General features: G+C 41.6%; 1 protein-coding gene across 3 annotated transcripts in view; it reads left to right on the plus strand.

Annotated features, from left to right (window-relative positions):
* The first annotated feature begins 528 nt into the window (after positions 1 to 528).
* LOC133258393 (phospholipid-transporting ATPase IB-like) overlaps positions 529 to 17,198 on the plus strand; it is a 96,085-nt gene continuing 79,415 nt past the window's right edge. Inside the window, exons 1-4 of one of the 3 annotated variants that reach the window (XM_061434931.1) lie at positions 529 to 713; positions 7,856 to 7,999; positions 11,050 to 11,149; positions 16,958 to 17,056. In XM_061434931.1, coding sequence (XP_061290915.1) covers positions 697 to 713; positions 7,856 to 7,999; positions 11,050 to 11,149; positions 16,958 to 17,056 — 360 coding nt within the window. In that variant the 5' untranslated portion in view covers positions 529 to 696. Of the gene's footprint in view, positions 714 to 3,281; positions 3,386 to 7,855; positions 8,000 to 11,049; positions 11,150 to 16,957; positions 17,057 to 17,198 lie in introns of those variants that run through there. The other 2 variants (XM_061434929.1, XM_061434930.1) reach the window with 2 other exon arrangements.

Raw genomic sequence — 17,198 nt, forward strand, 5'->3', positions numbered from 1 at the left:
GCAGAGTTCAGATCCTTGTTTTTGAGGCCAGTTCATGGTCAGGTGACGATGTTCCAGTAAACCTCTACCAAACAAATGTTATTCTCTGTCCTGACAAGAAACAGCCAGGTCCCAAGCATAGCTGTTGCCCTCCCAGGTCCTGGTCCTGGCTGAGAGGAGGCAGAGCTCAGCTGGCAGCACCCTTAGGGCCAGGTCCCCAGACCCTGCCCAGTTGTCATCCCTGAGGGAGACAGGCACCCAACTCAACTGGCCCTGGGACTCCTCAGGCCTCCCACAAAGTGGGGGCAGTTCCCACAGACTATGACCCAGGCAGACAGCCGCAACCACTGAGGTCACATAGACAGTAATGAGAGAGAGGTTCACTGCTGCCTCAAGGCCTAGTCCTGGCCAATGGATGGCCCTGGCAAGGGCTCTGGAGCCCTGCAAGACACAGCCCCCAGCCTGTTCGCTGGCCACTCCCTCTCCCCCCAGCTCACCCTCTGGCCCAAGGCTAGGCAAGCTGGAGGGTCTCAGGGAGAAGGCAGGGATCTGCCCCTTACCTCATTCTCTACCTGAGGACCACAGCACCACCAACTGTTGACTGAGTCACTTCTCTAATGGCTCCTCATTGACAGTTGGTTGCTTGTGGATGGGGCCCACCAAGGGTCTGACCAATGGCTGAGGAGGACCTGTTGCCTGGTAACAGGGTGCTGAGTAATGATGCCCAGCAATGGGTACGTGCTAAGGGATGTGCTCTGTTACATGATTTTAGTCCTTTTTTAATTTCTAAAATCACATTTATAACTATAGATCTATAAACAGGACCTAATATTGTAGTTATGTATTTTAAAGCTTACATAAATGATTTAATGAGTTGGTGATGGACAGGGAGGCCTGGCATGCTGCGATTCATGGGGTCGTAAAGAGTCAGACACGACTGAGCGACTGATCAGATCTGATCTGATGTATCATTTTTATGGGCTTCTCAGGTGGCTCAGTGGTAAAGAGTCTGCCTACAATGCAGGAGACCCAGGTTTGATCCCTGGATTGGGAAGATCCCTTGGAGAAGGGAATGGCTACCCACTCCAGTATTCTTGCCTGGAGAATCCTATGGACAGAGGAACCTGGCAGGATCTAATATTGTAGTTATGTATTTTAAAGCTTACATAAATGATTTAATGAGTTGGTGATGGACAGGGAGGCCTGGCGTGCTGCGATTCATGGGGTCGCAAAGAGTCGGACATGACTGAGCAACTGAACAACAGTAACGTATCATTTTCACATCATTCTTAGGTTTTTGAGATTATCTATCTATGGATATAAGAAGAGCTGTTTTTCAATTTGTTTAGCTTTTTTTAATTTGTAAGGATAAAAGTCTTGACTCCCAAATTCTTTACACATCACACCAGAACAACTTGTAAAGTAGGCTCTTTGAGAATATTCTGTAGAGGCCATCATGTTGTTTTCTAATACAGTTCTATTTTTCCCTTTTGACTTGTTTTTCTTACCTTATTGTACTGACTAAAGCCTCCGGTACAACACTGCGTAGACACTGTGAGAAAGGACAGCCTCGTATTGTCTCCAGTCTTACAGAGAAAGCATTCAGTCTCTGGCAATTAAGTATGATATTTGCTGCAGGTTTTTCATAGAAATCCTTTGTCAGGTTGAGGAAATTTCCTTCTTTTCTTGGTTTGCTGAGAGGTTTTATTGATTAATGTTAAATTTTGTCAAATAGTTCTTCAATATCTACTGACATTATCACCGGGCTTTTCAGTCTTTTGACGAGTTTCATTATTTTGGTTTCAAATGATTCAACTTTGCTTTCTAACCCTAACCTTAACCCCACATGTTGTTCACTCAGTCATGTCTGATGCTTTGCGACCCCATGGACTGCAGCATGCCAGGTTTGTCTGTCCATCACCATCTCTTGGAGCTTGCTCAACTCAGGTCCATTGAGTTAGTGATGACATCCAACCATCTCATCCTCTGTCATCCCCTTCTTCTCCTGTCTTCAATCTTTCCCAGCATCAGGGTCTTTTCTAATGAGTCAGTTCTTCTCATTACTACCCAAAGTATTGGAGTTTCAGCTTCAACATGAGTCCTTCCAGTTCAGGACTGATTTCCTTTAGGATTGACTGGTTTGATCTCCTTGCAGTCCAAGGAACTTTCAAGAGTTTTCTCCAACACCACAGTTCAAAAGCATCAGTTCTTCGGTGCTCAGCCTTCTTTATGGTCCAACGCTCACATCCATACATGACTACTGGAAAAACCAAAGCTTTGACTATTTGGACCTTTGTCAGCAAAGTAATGTCTTTGCTTTTTAATATGCTGTCTAGGTATGTCATAGGTTTTCTTCCAAGGAGCAAGCGTCTTTTAATTTCATGGCTGCAGTCACCATCTGCAGTGATTTTGGAATCCAAGAAAACAATGTCTTTCACTGTTTTTATTGTTTCCCCATCTATTTGCCATAAAGTGATGGGACCGGATGCCATGATCTTAGTTTTTTGAATGTTAAGTTTTAAGCCAGATTTTTCACTTTCCTCTTTCACCATCAAGAGACTCTTTAGCTCCTCTTCGCTTTTTGCCATAAGGGTGGTGTCATCTGCATATCTGAGGTTACTGATATTTCTCCAGCAATCTTGATTCCAGCTTGTGCTTCATCCACCCCAGCATTTCGCATGATGTACTCTGCGTGTAAGTTAAGTAAGCAGGGTGACAATATAGAGCCTTGATGTACTCCTTTCCCAATTTTGAACCAGTCCCCACATGGTTATCATTAGTTTCCTGACACAGGAAAGTACCACAAAATTGCTGATTTAGGACAGCAGAGATTTACTGTCTCATGTTTCTTGAGGATAGAAGTCTGAAATCATGGTGTCATCAGCCCATGCTAGATCTGAAGCATGTAGGGAAGGATCATTCATTCTTTTGGTTTCTGGCCTGTGTCAGCAGAATTCCATTCTTTACGTCCATCTTCACGTGACATTCTCTGTCTCTGCACATCTTCCCTCTATTTGTGTGTCTGTCTCTGAGCCCAAATTTCTCTCTTTTATAAGGACACTAGTTACATTGGATTCGGGTTCATCCTAATGACATCATCTTAATTTAGTTAAATCTGCGAACAACTTATGCAATGGTTTTCAAGTTTGTGTCCTGCCTCCCATTCATATGTTGAAATCCTAACCCCCCAAAGGTATTTGTAGGTGGGGCCTTCGGAAGGAACTTAGTCATGAAAGTGGTGCTCTCATCAATGGCATTATTGCCTCATAAAAGAGGGTCCAGAGGCACCATAGACCCTCTTCCAGGTGAGAACACAGAATGCGCCAGTTATGAATCAGGTGGATGGTTCTTATCAGAACGTGATCATGCTGGTGTCTTGATCTCGAACTTCTCAGCTTCCAAAATTGTGAGAAACAGATTTCTGTTGTTTATAAGCTACCCTATCTGTGGAATTCTATTATAGTGGCCCAAACAGATCTAGACAATATATTTCTGAATATGATCACATTGAGGTACTACTCCAAGGTCAGGATGTCAATATATTAATGTTTCCTTTGGTGGGGAAACACAATTCCACCTATAAAAATTATGATGTATACTCATTTTGCATAGTGGTAGATTTTAAATACTTTGCTAAAGATTTTTGTGTCCATGTTTATAAAGTATTTTGTACCATTTTTTTCTTGTAATGACTTTGGTTTTGGTATCACTATAATGTGGCTTCATAAAATATTTTGGGAAGAGTTCCTGCTTCCCCTCTTATTTTTCTGTGGCTAACTTTAAGATTTTCCCTTTGACTTTTGTTTTCTGTATTTACTGCATGTGTACGTATGATTTTGTTTTTATTTATCTTATAAATATTTGTTGGTTTTCTTGCTTTTGTAGAAGAGTCGTAGCCATTGGTTCTTCACATGTTGCTTCTGCTCCATTTTTTTTCCTCCTCTCTTTTCCATGTGAGACTCCAATTAAATTTTTGTTAGATCATTTTACTTTATTGACTTGAATTTCTTTATGTATATTCCATCTATTCCCTTCCCCAAGCTGTATTTTTCATAATTTCTCAGATCTCTATTTCATCTTATTATTTTCACTTTCAGCAGCAGCCTATCTGCTGCCAAATTTGTCCACTGAATTTTTAAGTTTGACTATGACTTTCCTCATTTATAGAGGTTTTGTCTGATTCTTTTTCACACTTGTTGGATTACTTCTCATAGTTTCTCTCCTTATAGGTATGTTAAAGCTTATCTTTTTTTTTTAATATGGTTATTTTCTTTCTAAAGAAATCTGTACCTTCTAACTCAAGCATTTGAAATCTTTAGTGGGTAGTTTCTGCCATCTTTTATTCATAATGCTGATTATTTATGTTGCTTTGCTTCCTTTTTTGGCTGTATATTACTCCTTCCCCTCCATAAGTAATTTGTGGGGATTTTTTGAGGCTTAGGATGATGGTATTTTTCTTTGGAGTGGACTCCTATTTGTTTCAGTCATTTCTAGCCCTACCAGTGCTGAACCCTTTTAAATGAAGCTTGAGGTTTCTTTCAACTCTGGTGATGCCAGTTTGGGTTATTTTGCTAGACAGCCAGCCCACCAGAAGTTATAGCCTCCCAGGCTGTGTTCTCTGTATCCTTCCTTCTTTACTCCCTCCCTTCCTTTCTCTTTCCCTCTTCCCTTTTTCTCTCTTCTTCCTCAGGAGATGAATCTGTGTGATCATAGGGTTCTTTCAGATTCCCTAAGCCTTTCAGGACCTGAGCCTTGATTTATATACCCTCTATTTCTCTATAGTTAACTTTAGTAGGACTTTGCAAATTTCTTCTTGGAAAAAGTGCTTTTTTATTTTTTTTTCACCTATTTTTCTGGACTTTTTGCTTTTGACTGAATTTTTGCCCAATAATAGCTCTTATCTTGACTATTCAATGCATTCAAAAAACTAAAAAAAAAAATTGTTTTTTTTAGCATTTTAAAATGTTTCAGTAGAGAGTTTGGTCACAATAAGATTGCCCACCATTATCTAAAGCCTTACTTTTGTGTCTAAATAAATCACTGCTTAACTACTAGTCTTGATTACCAAAGTTTTTCATTCATTTCTTGGTGGGATATTCAATCTTCTGTCTCTGGCCTGAATGTTTCAGTGGTAGAGTATAAGTGTGGCCCCAGGATTCCCTTTCCTTCCAAACTTTGTAGGTGATTAAATTGGTTTCAGGGGACTTCCCTGGTGGTCCAGTGGTTAAGAATCTGCCTTGCAATGCAAGGATGTGGGTTTGATCCCTATTCTTAGAACTAAGATCCTGCATGTCATGGCAACTAAACCTGTCTGCTGTAACAACTGAGCCCTGGCGGTCCGCAGCCTGCACAACACAAGACACAGGGAGGATCCCCAGTATGCAACCAACACCCCACACAGCCAAATAAATGCATTGAATAAACTAGCTTTTGATTGAGAATAATGATTTAAAAAAAAAAAGAATAATGATCTGTTTTTCATTATTCTTAAAGTCCAGCAGACTTTGTCAGGAAGTGTCTTGGCATTGGGCATTTATTGTTTTGTATCAGATTTTCCTTAATCATGTCATACCCCTTAAACGTCTTTAATAACAAGCTTCTTCTACCATGGCTTTGAATATTTTTATTTGTATTTTTTTATTTGCATTAGTAACTGCTTAGTTAATTTTTTCATTTTTTGTTTCTTTTTCAAGGACAACAAATATACACATATTGGATATACTTTGTCCTAAATTTATAATTTTTCTCCAATTCTTTATCCTCTGTGCTCTTTCAAATTTCATCTTGCTTAGTTTTCTGTAGTATGTGCAGCACACCCCCTCTCTTCAGTTATTATTTGAGTTGCTTCAATGTAGCTTTTCATTTTCTTAAGGTATTTTGCTCTTTCATTTCTTCCCTGAGCTCTTTCAGGTCAGTTGAAAATTCTTCTGAAGTTTTATTATCACTTTACTTTTTGAAGATTTTTTTAATGTGAACCGTTATTAAAGTCTGTATTGAATTTATTACAATATTTCTTCTGTTTTATGCTTTGGTTTTTTGGCCAGAAGGCATTGTGGGATCTTAGCTCCCATACCAGGAATCGAACCTTCACCCCTTGAATTGGAAGGCAAAGTCTTAACCACTATACCACCAGGAAAGTCTCTATTATCACTTTAAAAATGATTTGTTTTGAGCTCTTGTTTCATCATGGCTGTATTTAATTTCTTTTAAAGCAGATGCGTTTTCTATGTGTTTTGTTACTTAATTCTTTTGATATGCAAACCACAATTCCCTTTGTCTTTTGTTCCTTCGACTTTGTCATATTTTGGGCAAAAGCCTGCATGACTTTGCATTGATCCTGTGCTGGATCACTTTTTCCTGCTGCTCAGTTTCCTGGACCACTCTCCAGCCCAGGTACCTGCTGAGGAAGGAGGTGAGCAGGGGCATCGCCTTAGGCTTGGCCCTTCCCCGTGGGAACAGTCGGCCACTGGCAACCTTCCCTTAGATTGCAGGTCAGCAGGCTTTACGAGGTAGCCCTGATGACACAGGTCTCTGGTTGGGTGAAGACCCAGAGCTTTGTTTACTTCCATCAGCAGCAGCTTAGCTGTCAGTCACCTCTTTTCTTGTGTTTGTCTTGTATCTTCCCCTCACTCATGGATACTTTGTTAGTGAAAGTGGGAAGAGAAATACCTAGATTAAGCTACAATTATGAGGGTCCAATCCCTGAGGCAGAGAATCTGAACATCTACTTTAACCCTGAGCTGAAAGAATTTTGACAAATCTGGGCAATGTGGGCTATGGACAGATACACAGTTACTTTCTCCATGTGGATGGTGCACAGGCCAGAGCCCCTCCCCAAGCTGGCCTCTCTTTCTCACCACAAACAAAGCTGCCTTTGGCCCTTTGGTCAAAAGCCTGCCTTCTTCTTCAATTAGTAGATGTCTGAGTAAGAAAGCTACATAGGCAAGGAAGACTATTCAAGACTCTTACAGAAAGAAGGGAGACAGAACTCAACTCAGCTGACACAAAGGACTGGAGAGAGATTTTTAAGAGCTGAGGTGGGGAAGAGGGGGATCATGGACAATCCAGGGTTTGAACATTCACTTTACCCAAAGAAAAAGTACAGCTTCTCCCCTTTCACAATAGGAGGGAGTTTTCCAGCTTTGAGCAGGGCGTCAGCTGAAGTCAGGAGTCTATGGTCCTGGATGATTGCATTTCAGAGATATCCCAGGTCCTTGAGAAAGATTCCCTGAATCTTAAAGTTGGTAAAGGTCTTTTGAGATTTACATACATTTAAAAGGGCATAGAGTAAGTTTAGTTACAATTACAGGTTATCTAAAGAGAATACTTTAGAAAAAAGAAAAGTGACTTCAAGGGCCTGCAGGCAGAAAGACACCCTGTTTGGACTTTAGTCTAGATGAAGGTCATCTTGGTCAGGGTTCAGGTTTCTGATCTGGGAGCCATTGCTCCTTAGCCAAGACACTCTTCAGGGGAGCACCCATCCCATACCCCCCTCTGCTTCTCTTTCTTCTGTCTCTTGCCTCCACCTCTTTCTAGGTCCAGCTGCTGGGTCCTAATTCATGGTCCCTCACCCCTTTCTTGGGCCCTGTGCCCACCCAGAGCCTCTAGGGCAGGGGAGGGGTGGGGTATGTGAGCTGTGGAGGAGTCTGGCTGCCCCCTCCATGCAGGACAGCAGGGGAAGGCTGCCCTATCTCTCTTGGCCCAGGTCATGATCCCTGGAGGCAAAGAACGCTGTCCTCCCCAGGGTACTCAAGAGAGGCTGTGTGTGACCCCTCCACACACACACAGACACACACACACAGAGTCCCCGCTGCCCTCCCTGGAGCTTGCCTTCACCTGAGTTTCCATGTAATATCTTGGTGCCTTCTTGTCACAGGACCCGTTCGCTTCTCTGGGGGCTGTCAGAGGTGGAGGAAAAGATGGGCTGGAGGCAGTCTCTGCAAGGAGCAGACGTACCAATGGGCCGCACCATTTACCTCAACGAACCCCTTAGGAACGCTTTCTGTGAAAACTCCATCAGGTGAGAAGACTGTGGAAGTAGGAGGAGAGGAAGGAGGAAGGAGGCTGTGGTCTTCTCCACAATAAACAACACTGTGTGTGGATGCTCCAGGCTAGAACAGCATTCTTGAACCTGCAGGAACTCACTGCAGAGAATAGGATTTGTCTCCACCTCCCCTTCGAGGCTTCTTGAAGCCGCTCTCTGCTCTGACTTGTCCCCATTCACAGGCACCCACCCACCAGCTGAATGTGCTCTAGTAAAACCACTTGCTAGGGAGCAGGGGAAAGCCCTTGCCAGGGGAGCCACCCACCAACATCACCCACTGGGGAATGAGCAGTAGCTAGGAAGAGTTCTGCTTCCTGAGGAATTCACTGAGCTGAGTACTGAAACTCTGCAGAGGCAGTTTAGATGAAAGCCTAAAAGGGACTTTTTTCATATATATGTTTATAACTTCCCCGGTGGTTCAGATGGTTAAGAATCCACCTGCAATGCAGGAGACCTGGGTTCTATCCCTGGGTCAGGAAGATCCCCTGGAGAAGGAAATGGCTACCCACTCCAGTATTCTGGAGACTTCCATGGACAGAGGAACCTGGTGGTCTATAGTCCATGGGGTCGCAAAGAGTTGGACATGACTGAGGAACTAACACACATACGCACACACACATATATATGTGTATATACGTATACACACACACACACACACACACATACACATATATTCTTTATTTTTTTAAAACCAGGCTCTAAGGCCAGAGGTTGGATACATGAGCTCAGTAGTCAGTAAGCTTTTTCACTATTAACTAACTAATCAAAGAGCTTAAAAATGTACATCACTGACTTGGCAAGAGAAAGAGGATATCTCTGAAGCCAAAAATGAAGGCAAAGCAGGAACCCAAAGAGGTCAAGGATGCTGATGTGGCTGGTTTCTGAGGACACCTGCCCAGTTCTAGTGACTTAGGGCTTCAGATTTCGTGCTCAGTGGGAGGAGGGAACTCAAACCTAAGGCCACACCTGGTGGAAAACAGAATTGGAAACCCACCACCATAATACTGGGTCTTTGGAGGATAACCTCCTAAATGAAGGGAGAATAAACATCTGATTTTTAAAAGACACATGATGAAGAAACTTAACTTCTTTTAAATTTGGCTCTGGCTTTAATATTTATAAAATTATTTTATATATCAATAGTCTTAAAAGTTATTAAATGTAATGAACTTGAAGAACAGTTTTGGATTGCTAATTATTAATTCTATTTAGTTCATGAGTCTTTCAAAAACATCCTGCCTAGGGAATTCTTCAAATTCGATGAGGATGAATTAAAAGAAGAAATATTAAATTTCCTATCTAAAAACTCCAAAAGTTTGGTAAAATAACATGCATAATATCTGGCAAATCCAAACATAATAAAGAATATAAGGAGTATATGAAAAGAAGAAAGTATTAAAGATAAGTGAGGTACCCAGAACACATTTTTTTAAATTAACCATACTTCAATAGATTTTACAAAGATATTTGAAGAATTTGATTCTTTATATTTTTGGATTTATAGTACTCTTGCTTGGAAAATCCCATGGACGGAGGAGCCTGGTAGGATGCAATCCATGGGGTCGCTAAGAGTCAGACACGACTGAGCGACTTCACTTTCACCTTCACTTTCATGCACTGGAGAAGGAAATGGCAACCCATTCCGGTGTTCTTGCCTGGAGAATCCCAGGGATGGCTGAGCCTGGCGGGTTGCCGTCTATGGGGTCGCACAGAGTTGGACACTACTGAGGCGACTTTGCAGCAGCAGCAGCAGAGCTAAAATTTTTAAACCAGTCACATCTACCTATCATCTCTCTGTCATGGTCTGAATTCCCCCAAAGTTCATATGTTGAAATCCTAGCCCTCCAATGTGATGTTTTAGGAGGTGGAGCCCTTGGGAAATGATGGGGTCATTTGGGCAGAGTCCTCATTAGTGGACTTGCGACCTTATAAAAGGGCCCCAGAGAGCTGCCTTGCCCCTTCCACAATGTGAGTTTACACTGAGAATGTCGGTGGTGAAGTGGACACCCACCAGACACTGAATTTGCTGGTGCCATGATCTCAGACCCCCAGACTCTGGAACTGTGAGAAATAAATGTTGGTTGTTTATAAGCACCCAGTTTATGGTATGTTTGTTACAGCAGCTCAAATAGACTAGACGCTATCCTAGACCAGAAGACACACTGTCTATACTTTTATACATGTTAAATAGCCTTCACCAGCGATGATGCCAGTTTACACCTACATCATCAGTTTGAGAGCTCATGTTTCCTTGTGTCCTTGCTGATAATGCTGGGATTGCTCAGTCACTCAGTCATCGGTGTGAGATGTGAAAGCCTCTCTTTGTTTTTATTCCTTTGATTAGTAAAGGTTTATTTGCTTGCTTTATGTTTACTGGCCACTTGTATTTATTCTTTTGATAATTACTTGTTTATGCTTTAGATCCATTTTTATATTATGGTAAATGTTGTTTGCTTAATGGTTTTTAAAGACTCACTGTATACCAGAGATATTAGCCTCTTTTTCCTATGTGCTACAAATATATTTTTCCTAGTTGCTTATCATTTTTCAGTCTTGTAGTGCTTTCTTTCTGAACAGAACTTATATTTTTATATATCAAAATTTTGCTCATTACCAGGTTGTGTTCCTTATTATCTTCTCATTTGCATGTGTTTATTTTTTTTTCTTTTGAATTTTTTGCTATGTATTGGAGTGTAGCTGATTAACAATTTTGTGATAGTTTCAGTTGAACAGCAAAGGGATTCAGTCATGCATATGTCTAGATAGCATGCTGCTCTCTGCTTTCAGATCCCTGGTTCTCCACATCTGCCTATGTATTCACAGTACTTCATGAAGTGGAGAAATTTTTCTTCTACCTTGGGTTTTTTTAAAGGTAACAATGAATGCTGTGAAAAAAGACAGTATCTCTAGAAAAGGCACAGCATTTTAAAACAATGTTTTATCCACTTCTGAGTTGTAACCAAATTTTGTTTTCCATTGATGTTTCCTGAGTTCAGAAGGTTAACTTTCTACCTTTCTACCCACAGCACAGCCAAGTACAGCATGTGGTCATTTCTCCCTCGATATTTGTATCTGCAGTTTAGCAAAACTGCCAACGCCTTCTTCCTGTTCATCACTATATTGCAGGTGATGTTTTGAACATGTTGTTAGATTCAGATTTCTAAGAAGTACAAAAGGTACAACAATCTCATGAGTGTGACACAGAGAATAAGTTTAAGCACTATAAAGAAAGAACTCTCTTCTTCAAATATTTAACTTACTCAGTGAGACACTAAACTCCATTTCTGGGCTGAAAGACATGTTGGTGAACAGTAGATGAATTAATGAGATATATTTGAAGTGACTTTTGTCATTTGTGCTACCTCCATAATACGATGATTTTACTCTATTTTGAAAGATATAATTCACTCTCTCATGTTAGTTTAAAATAACATCTTCCCCGCCAATAATGATAAGAACACTTAACATGAGGTCTAGCACCTTAACAAACTTTTAAGTCTCCAATCTCCAATAAAGTGCTATTACTGCAGGACCTTTGCTGCCCAGCAGATCTCTAGAACGTCTTCATCCTGCATAACGGAAGCTTTCTACTCACTGAGTAACAGCTTCCCCCCCACCCCCCCCCACCCCCCTGCCATCACCAGCCTCTGGCACCTACTGTTCTCCTTGATAATTCTGTTAGTTTGACTGTTTTAGATACCTGATATCAACAGAGTCATAGGATTGTCCTTCTGTGACGGGCTTTTATCACTTCCATAATTTTCTCAAGGGTCATCCATGTTGCACATATGACAGAATTTCCGTCTTTTCAGGCTGAACTAGGTGTGTGTACTATTATACACAGAAATAATAAGCAAGCAAAAGTACTAAGGCAGCATAGAGAGTGTACCTAGGCCCATGTCTAGAAATATAGTCTAAATACTGACTTAAAACTCAACATTAAAAAAACAAAGGTCGTGGCATCTAGTCCCATCACTTCCTGGAAAACAGAAGAAGAAAACATGGAAGCAGTGGCAGATTTTATTTTCTTGGGCTCCAAAATCACCGCAGATGGTGACCGCAGCCATGAAATTAAAAAACGCTTGCTCCCTGGAAGTAAGGCTGTGGCAAACCTACACAGCATATCAAAAAGCAGAGCCATCACTTTGCTGACAAAGGTCCATATATTCAAAGCTATGGAGCTATCCCACATTAAAGGTCAGGAAGGGTGGTGGTGAGGAGATACCCCTCGTCCAAGGTAAGGCGCAATGGCTGCGCTTTGCTGGAGCAGCCGTGAAGAGATACTCCACGCCCAAAGTAAGAGAAACCCAAGTAAGACGGTAGGTGTTGCAAGAGGGCACCAGAGGGCAAACACGCTGAAACCATACTCACAGAAAACTAGTCAATCTAATCACACTAGGACCACAGCCTTGTCTAACTCAGTGAAACTAAGCCATGCCCGTGGGGCAACCCAAGACGGGCGGGTCATGGTGGAGAGATTTGACAGAATGTGGTCCACTGGAGAAGGGAATGGCAAACCACTTCAGTATTCTTGCCTTGAGAACCCCATGAACAGTATGAGAAGGCAAAATGATAGGATACTGAAAGAGAAACTCCCCAGGTCAGTAGGTGCCCAATATGCTACTGGAGATGAGTGGAGAAATAACTCCAGAAAGAATGAAGGGATGGAGCCAAAGCAAAATACCCAGCTGTGGATGTGACTGGTGATAGAAGTAAGGTCTGATGCTGTAAAGAGCAATATTGCATAGGAACCTGGAATGTCAGGTCCATGAATCAAGGCAAATTGGAAGTGGTCAAACAAGAGATGGCAAGAGTGAATGTTGACATTCTAGGAATCAGCAAACTAAAATGGACTGGAATGGGTGAATTTAACTCAGATGACCATTATATCTACTACTGCAGGCAGGAATCCCTCAGAAGAAATGGAGTGGCCATCATGGTTAACAAAAGAGTCCAAAATGCAGTACTTGGATGCAATCTCAAAAACGACAGAATAATCTCTGTTCATTTCCAAGGCAAACCATTCAATATCACAGTAATCCAAGTCTATGCCCCAACCAGTAATGCTGAAGAAGCTGATGTTGAATGGTTCTATGAAGACCTACAAGACCTTTTAGAACTAACACCCAAAAAAGATGTCCTTTTCATTATAGGGGACTGGAATGCAAAAGTAGGAAGTCAAGAAACACCTGGAGTAATAGGCAAGTTTGGCCTTGGAATACGGAATGAAGCAGGGCAAAGACTAATAGAGTTTTGCCAAGAAAATGCACTGGTCATAACAAACACCCTCTTCCAACAACACAAGAGAAGACTCTATACATGGACATCACCAGATGGTCAACACTGAAATCAGATTGATTATATTCTTTGCAGCCAAAGATGGAGAAGCTCTATACAGTCAGCAAAAACAAGACCAGGAGCTGACTATGGCTCAGACCATGAACTCCTTATTGCCAAATTCAGACTTAAATTGAAGAAAGTAGGGAAAACCACTAGACCATTCAGGTATGACCTAAATCAAATCCCTTATGATTATACAGTGGAAGTGAGAAATAGATTTAAGGGCCTAGATCTGATAGATAGAGTGCCTGATGAACTATGGAATGAGGTTCGTGACATTGTACAGGAGACAGGGATCAAGACCATTCCCATAGAAAAGAAATGCAAAAAAAGCAAAATGGCTGTCTGGGGAGGCCTTACAAATAGCTGTGAAAAGAAGAGAAGCAAAAAGCAAAGGAGAAAAGTAAAGATATAAATATCTGAATGCAGAGTTCCAAAGAATAGCAAGAAGAGATAAGAAAGCCTTCTTCAGCGATCAATGCAAAGAAATAGAGGAAAACAACAGAATGGGAAAGACTAGGGATCTCTTCAAGAAAATCAGAGATACCAAAGGAACATTTCATGCAAAGACGGGCACAATAAAGGACAGACATGGTATGGACCTAACAGAAGCAGAAGATATTAAGAAGAGATGGCAAGAATACACAGAAGAACTGTACTAAAAAGATCTTAACGACCCAGATAATCACAATGGTGTGATCACTGACCTAGAGCCAGACATCCTGGAATGTGAAGTCAAGTGGGCCTTAGAAAGCATCACTACGAACAAAGCTAGTGGAGATGATGGAATTCCAGTTGAACTATTCCAAATCCTGAAAGATGATGCTGTGAAAGTGCTGCACTCAATATGCCAGCAAATTTGGAAAACTCAGCAGTGGCCACAGGACTGGAAAAGGTCAGTTTTCTTTCCAATCCCAAAGAAAGGCAATGCCAAAGAATGCTCAAACTACCACACAATTGCACTCATCTCACACGCTAGTAAAGTAATGCTCAAAATTTCTCCAAGCCAGGCTTCAAGAATATGTGAACCGTGAACTTCCTGATGTTCAAGCTGGTTTTAGAAAAGGCAGAGGAACCAGAGATCAAATTGCCAACATCTGCTGGATCATGGAAAAAGCAAGAGAGTTCCAGAAAAACATCTATTTCTGCTTTATTGACTATGCCTAAGCCTTTGACTGTGTGGATCACAATAAACTGTGGAAAATTCTGAAAGAGATGGGAATACCAGACCACCTGATCTGCCTCTTGAGAAATTTGTATGCAGGTCAGGAAGCAACAGTTAGAACTGGACATGGAACAACAGACTGGTTCCAAATAGGAAAAGGAGTTCGTCAAGGCTGTATATCGTCACCCTGTTTATTTAACTTATATGCAGAGTACATCATGAGAAACGCTGGACTGGAAGAAACACAAGCTAGAATCAAGATTGTCGGGAGAAATATCAATAGCCTCAGATATGCAGATGATACCACCCTTATGGCAGAAAGTGAAGAGGAACTAAAAAGCCTCTTGATGAAAGAGAAAGAGGAGAGTGAAAAAGTTGGCTTAAACCTCAACATTCAGAAAACGAAGATCATGGCATCCAGTCCCTCCACTTCATGGGAAATAGATGGGTAAACAGTGGAAACAGTGTCAGACTTTATTTTTTTGGGCTCCAAAATCACTACAGATAGTGACTGCAGCTGTGAAATTAAAAGACGCTTAGTCCTTGGAAGGAAAGTTATGACCAACCTAAATAGCATATTGAAAAGCAGAGACATTACTTTGCCAACAAAGGTCCGTCTAGTCAAGGCTATGGTTTTTCCTGTGGTCATGTATGGATGTGAGAGTTGGACTGTGAAGAAGGCTGAGCGCCGAGGAATTGATGCTTTTGAACTGTGGTGTTGGAGAAGACTTGAGAGTCCCTTGGACTGCAAGGAGATCCAACCAGTCCGTTCTGAAGGAGATCAGCCCTGGGATTTCTTTGGAGGGAATGATGCTAAAGCTGAAACTCCAGTACTTTGGCCACCTCATGTGAAGAGTTGACTCATTGGAAAAGACTCTGATGTTGGGAGGGATTGGGGCAGGAGGAGAAGGGGATGACAGAGGATGAGATGGCTGGATGGCATCACTGACTCGATGGATGTGAGTCTCAATGAACTCCGGGAGTTGGTTACGGACAGGGAGGCCTGGTGTGTTGCGATTCATGGGGTCGCAAAGAGTCGGACACGACTGAACGACTGATCTGATCTCTGATGGTATTTCCAGCAATTATGTGAGAATTGGACCATAAAGAAGGCCCAGGGCTGAAGAACTGATGCTTTTGAACCGTGATGCTAGAGAAGACTCTTTAGAGTCCCTTGGACTGCAAGGAGATCAACCAGTCAATCCTAAAGGAAATCAACCCTGAGCCTTCACTGGCAGGATTAATGCTGAAGCTGATGTGCCAATACTCTGGCCATGTGATGCAAAGAGTTGATTCCCTGGAAAAGACCCTGAAGCTAGGCAGGATTGAAGGTAAAAGGCGAAGTGGATGGCAGAGGATGAGATGGTTGGATAGCAACACCGACTCAATGGACATGAATTTGAGCAAATGCCCAGAGATAGTGGATCCTAGTGTGCTGCAGTCCATGGAGTTGCAAAGAGTCAGACCCGACTGAGTGACTGAACGAGAACTTGTCTAAATCTGGAAAACTAAAGGGTCAGACCCCAGACCTCACGTACCCTTGCATCCATCAGAAAGCAACTACAACCTCAGTTTCAATTGCTTTATTTTTCACAGTTTAGACAGTAGGGGTTAGCCCTAGAGCACTGTCCACAGGTAACTTGTACCCAGGAAACATTATTCTTCTGGGCCTCCAAAAAATTTCTCCTCTTTCTCAAAAAGAAGTAAGATTAAGATAGCTGACCATTTGGATTTAGCTATTTTGAAAAGATGCTGTTTTATTATTTTAAAATTTATTTTTTGGCCGTGGGGCTTGTGGAATCTTAGTTCCCTGACCAGGGATTGAACCCAAGCCTTTGGCAATGAAAATGTGGAGTCCTAACCTCTGGACTGCCAAGGAATTTCCCCCAAAGATGTTATTTTAAACATTGATGTTTTGAGCTGTTTCAACCAAAGCATAATAAAATGTCTATTAGAAAGGTAACACAATGACTGAAATGTTATTAAGCAGTTGCTCTGGGGACTTTTCTGTAGTGTATAACATTTAGTGTCTGGGCTTCCCTTGTGGCTCAGATAGTAAAGAATCTGCCCGCAAACGTGGGAGACCAGTTTTCAAACCCTGTGTCAGGAAGATCCCCTGGAGAAGGGAATGGCAACCCACTCCAGTATTCTTGCCTGGAGAATTCCATGGACATAGGAGCCTGGCAGGCTGTATAGTCTATGGGGTCTCACAGAGCTGGACACAGCTGAGTGACTAACAGTTTGACTTTTTGACTTTGAGTATGTAGTGTCACACTCTGGGGTGATTTTGGTATCCTGAATCCTTTTCCTTTATATTTAATGTGTCTGTTGTTGTCACGTCCTGGATCATGCTATTAGCAGTGTAACTTTCAGTATATGCAAAATATAATAAGGACTTATGAAATTAATAGTGTAACTCTATTTTGCAGCAAATTCCAGACGTATCTCCGACCGGAAAATACACAACTCTGGTGCCTCTGCTAGTTATTCTTGTAATTTCAGGCATTAAAGAGATTGTAGAAGATTATGTAAGTGTACTGTTAGTAAATGCTCTCAAAAACACTGCCTTGAATGTAAGAGGTGTATTTCTTGGTCTTTTTTTTTTTTTTTTAATTTCAGGCTACTGGTTGGAACTGTATAATTATTTAAATTCATATTTTATATGAGTGA

The sequence above is a fragment of the Bos javanicus genome, chromosome 12 (assembly GCF_032452875.1).
Source record: "Bos javanicus breed banteng chromosome 12, ARS-OSU_banteng_1.0, whole genome shotgun sequence".
NCBI lineage: Eukaryota > Metazoa > Chordata > Mammalia > Artiodactyla > Bovidae > Bos > Bos javanicus.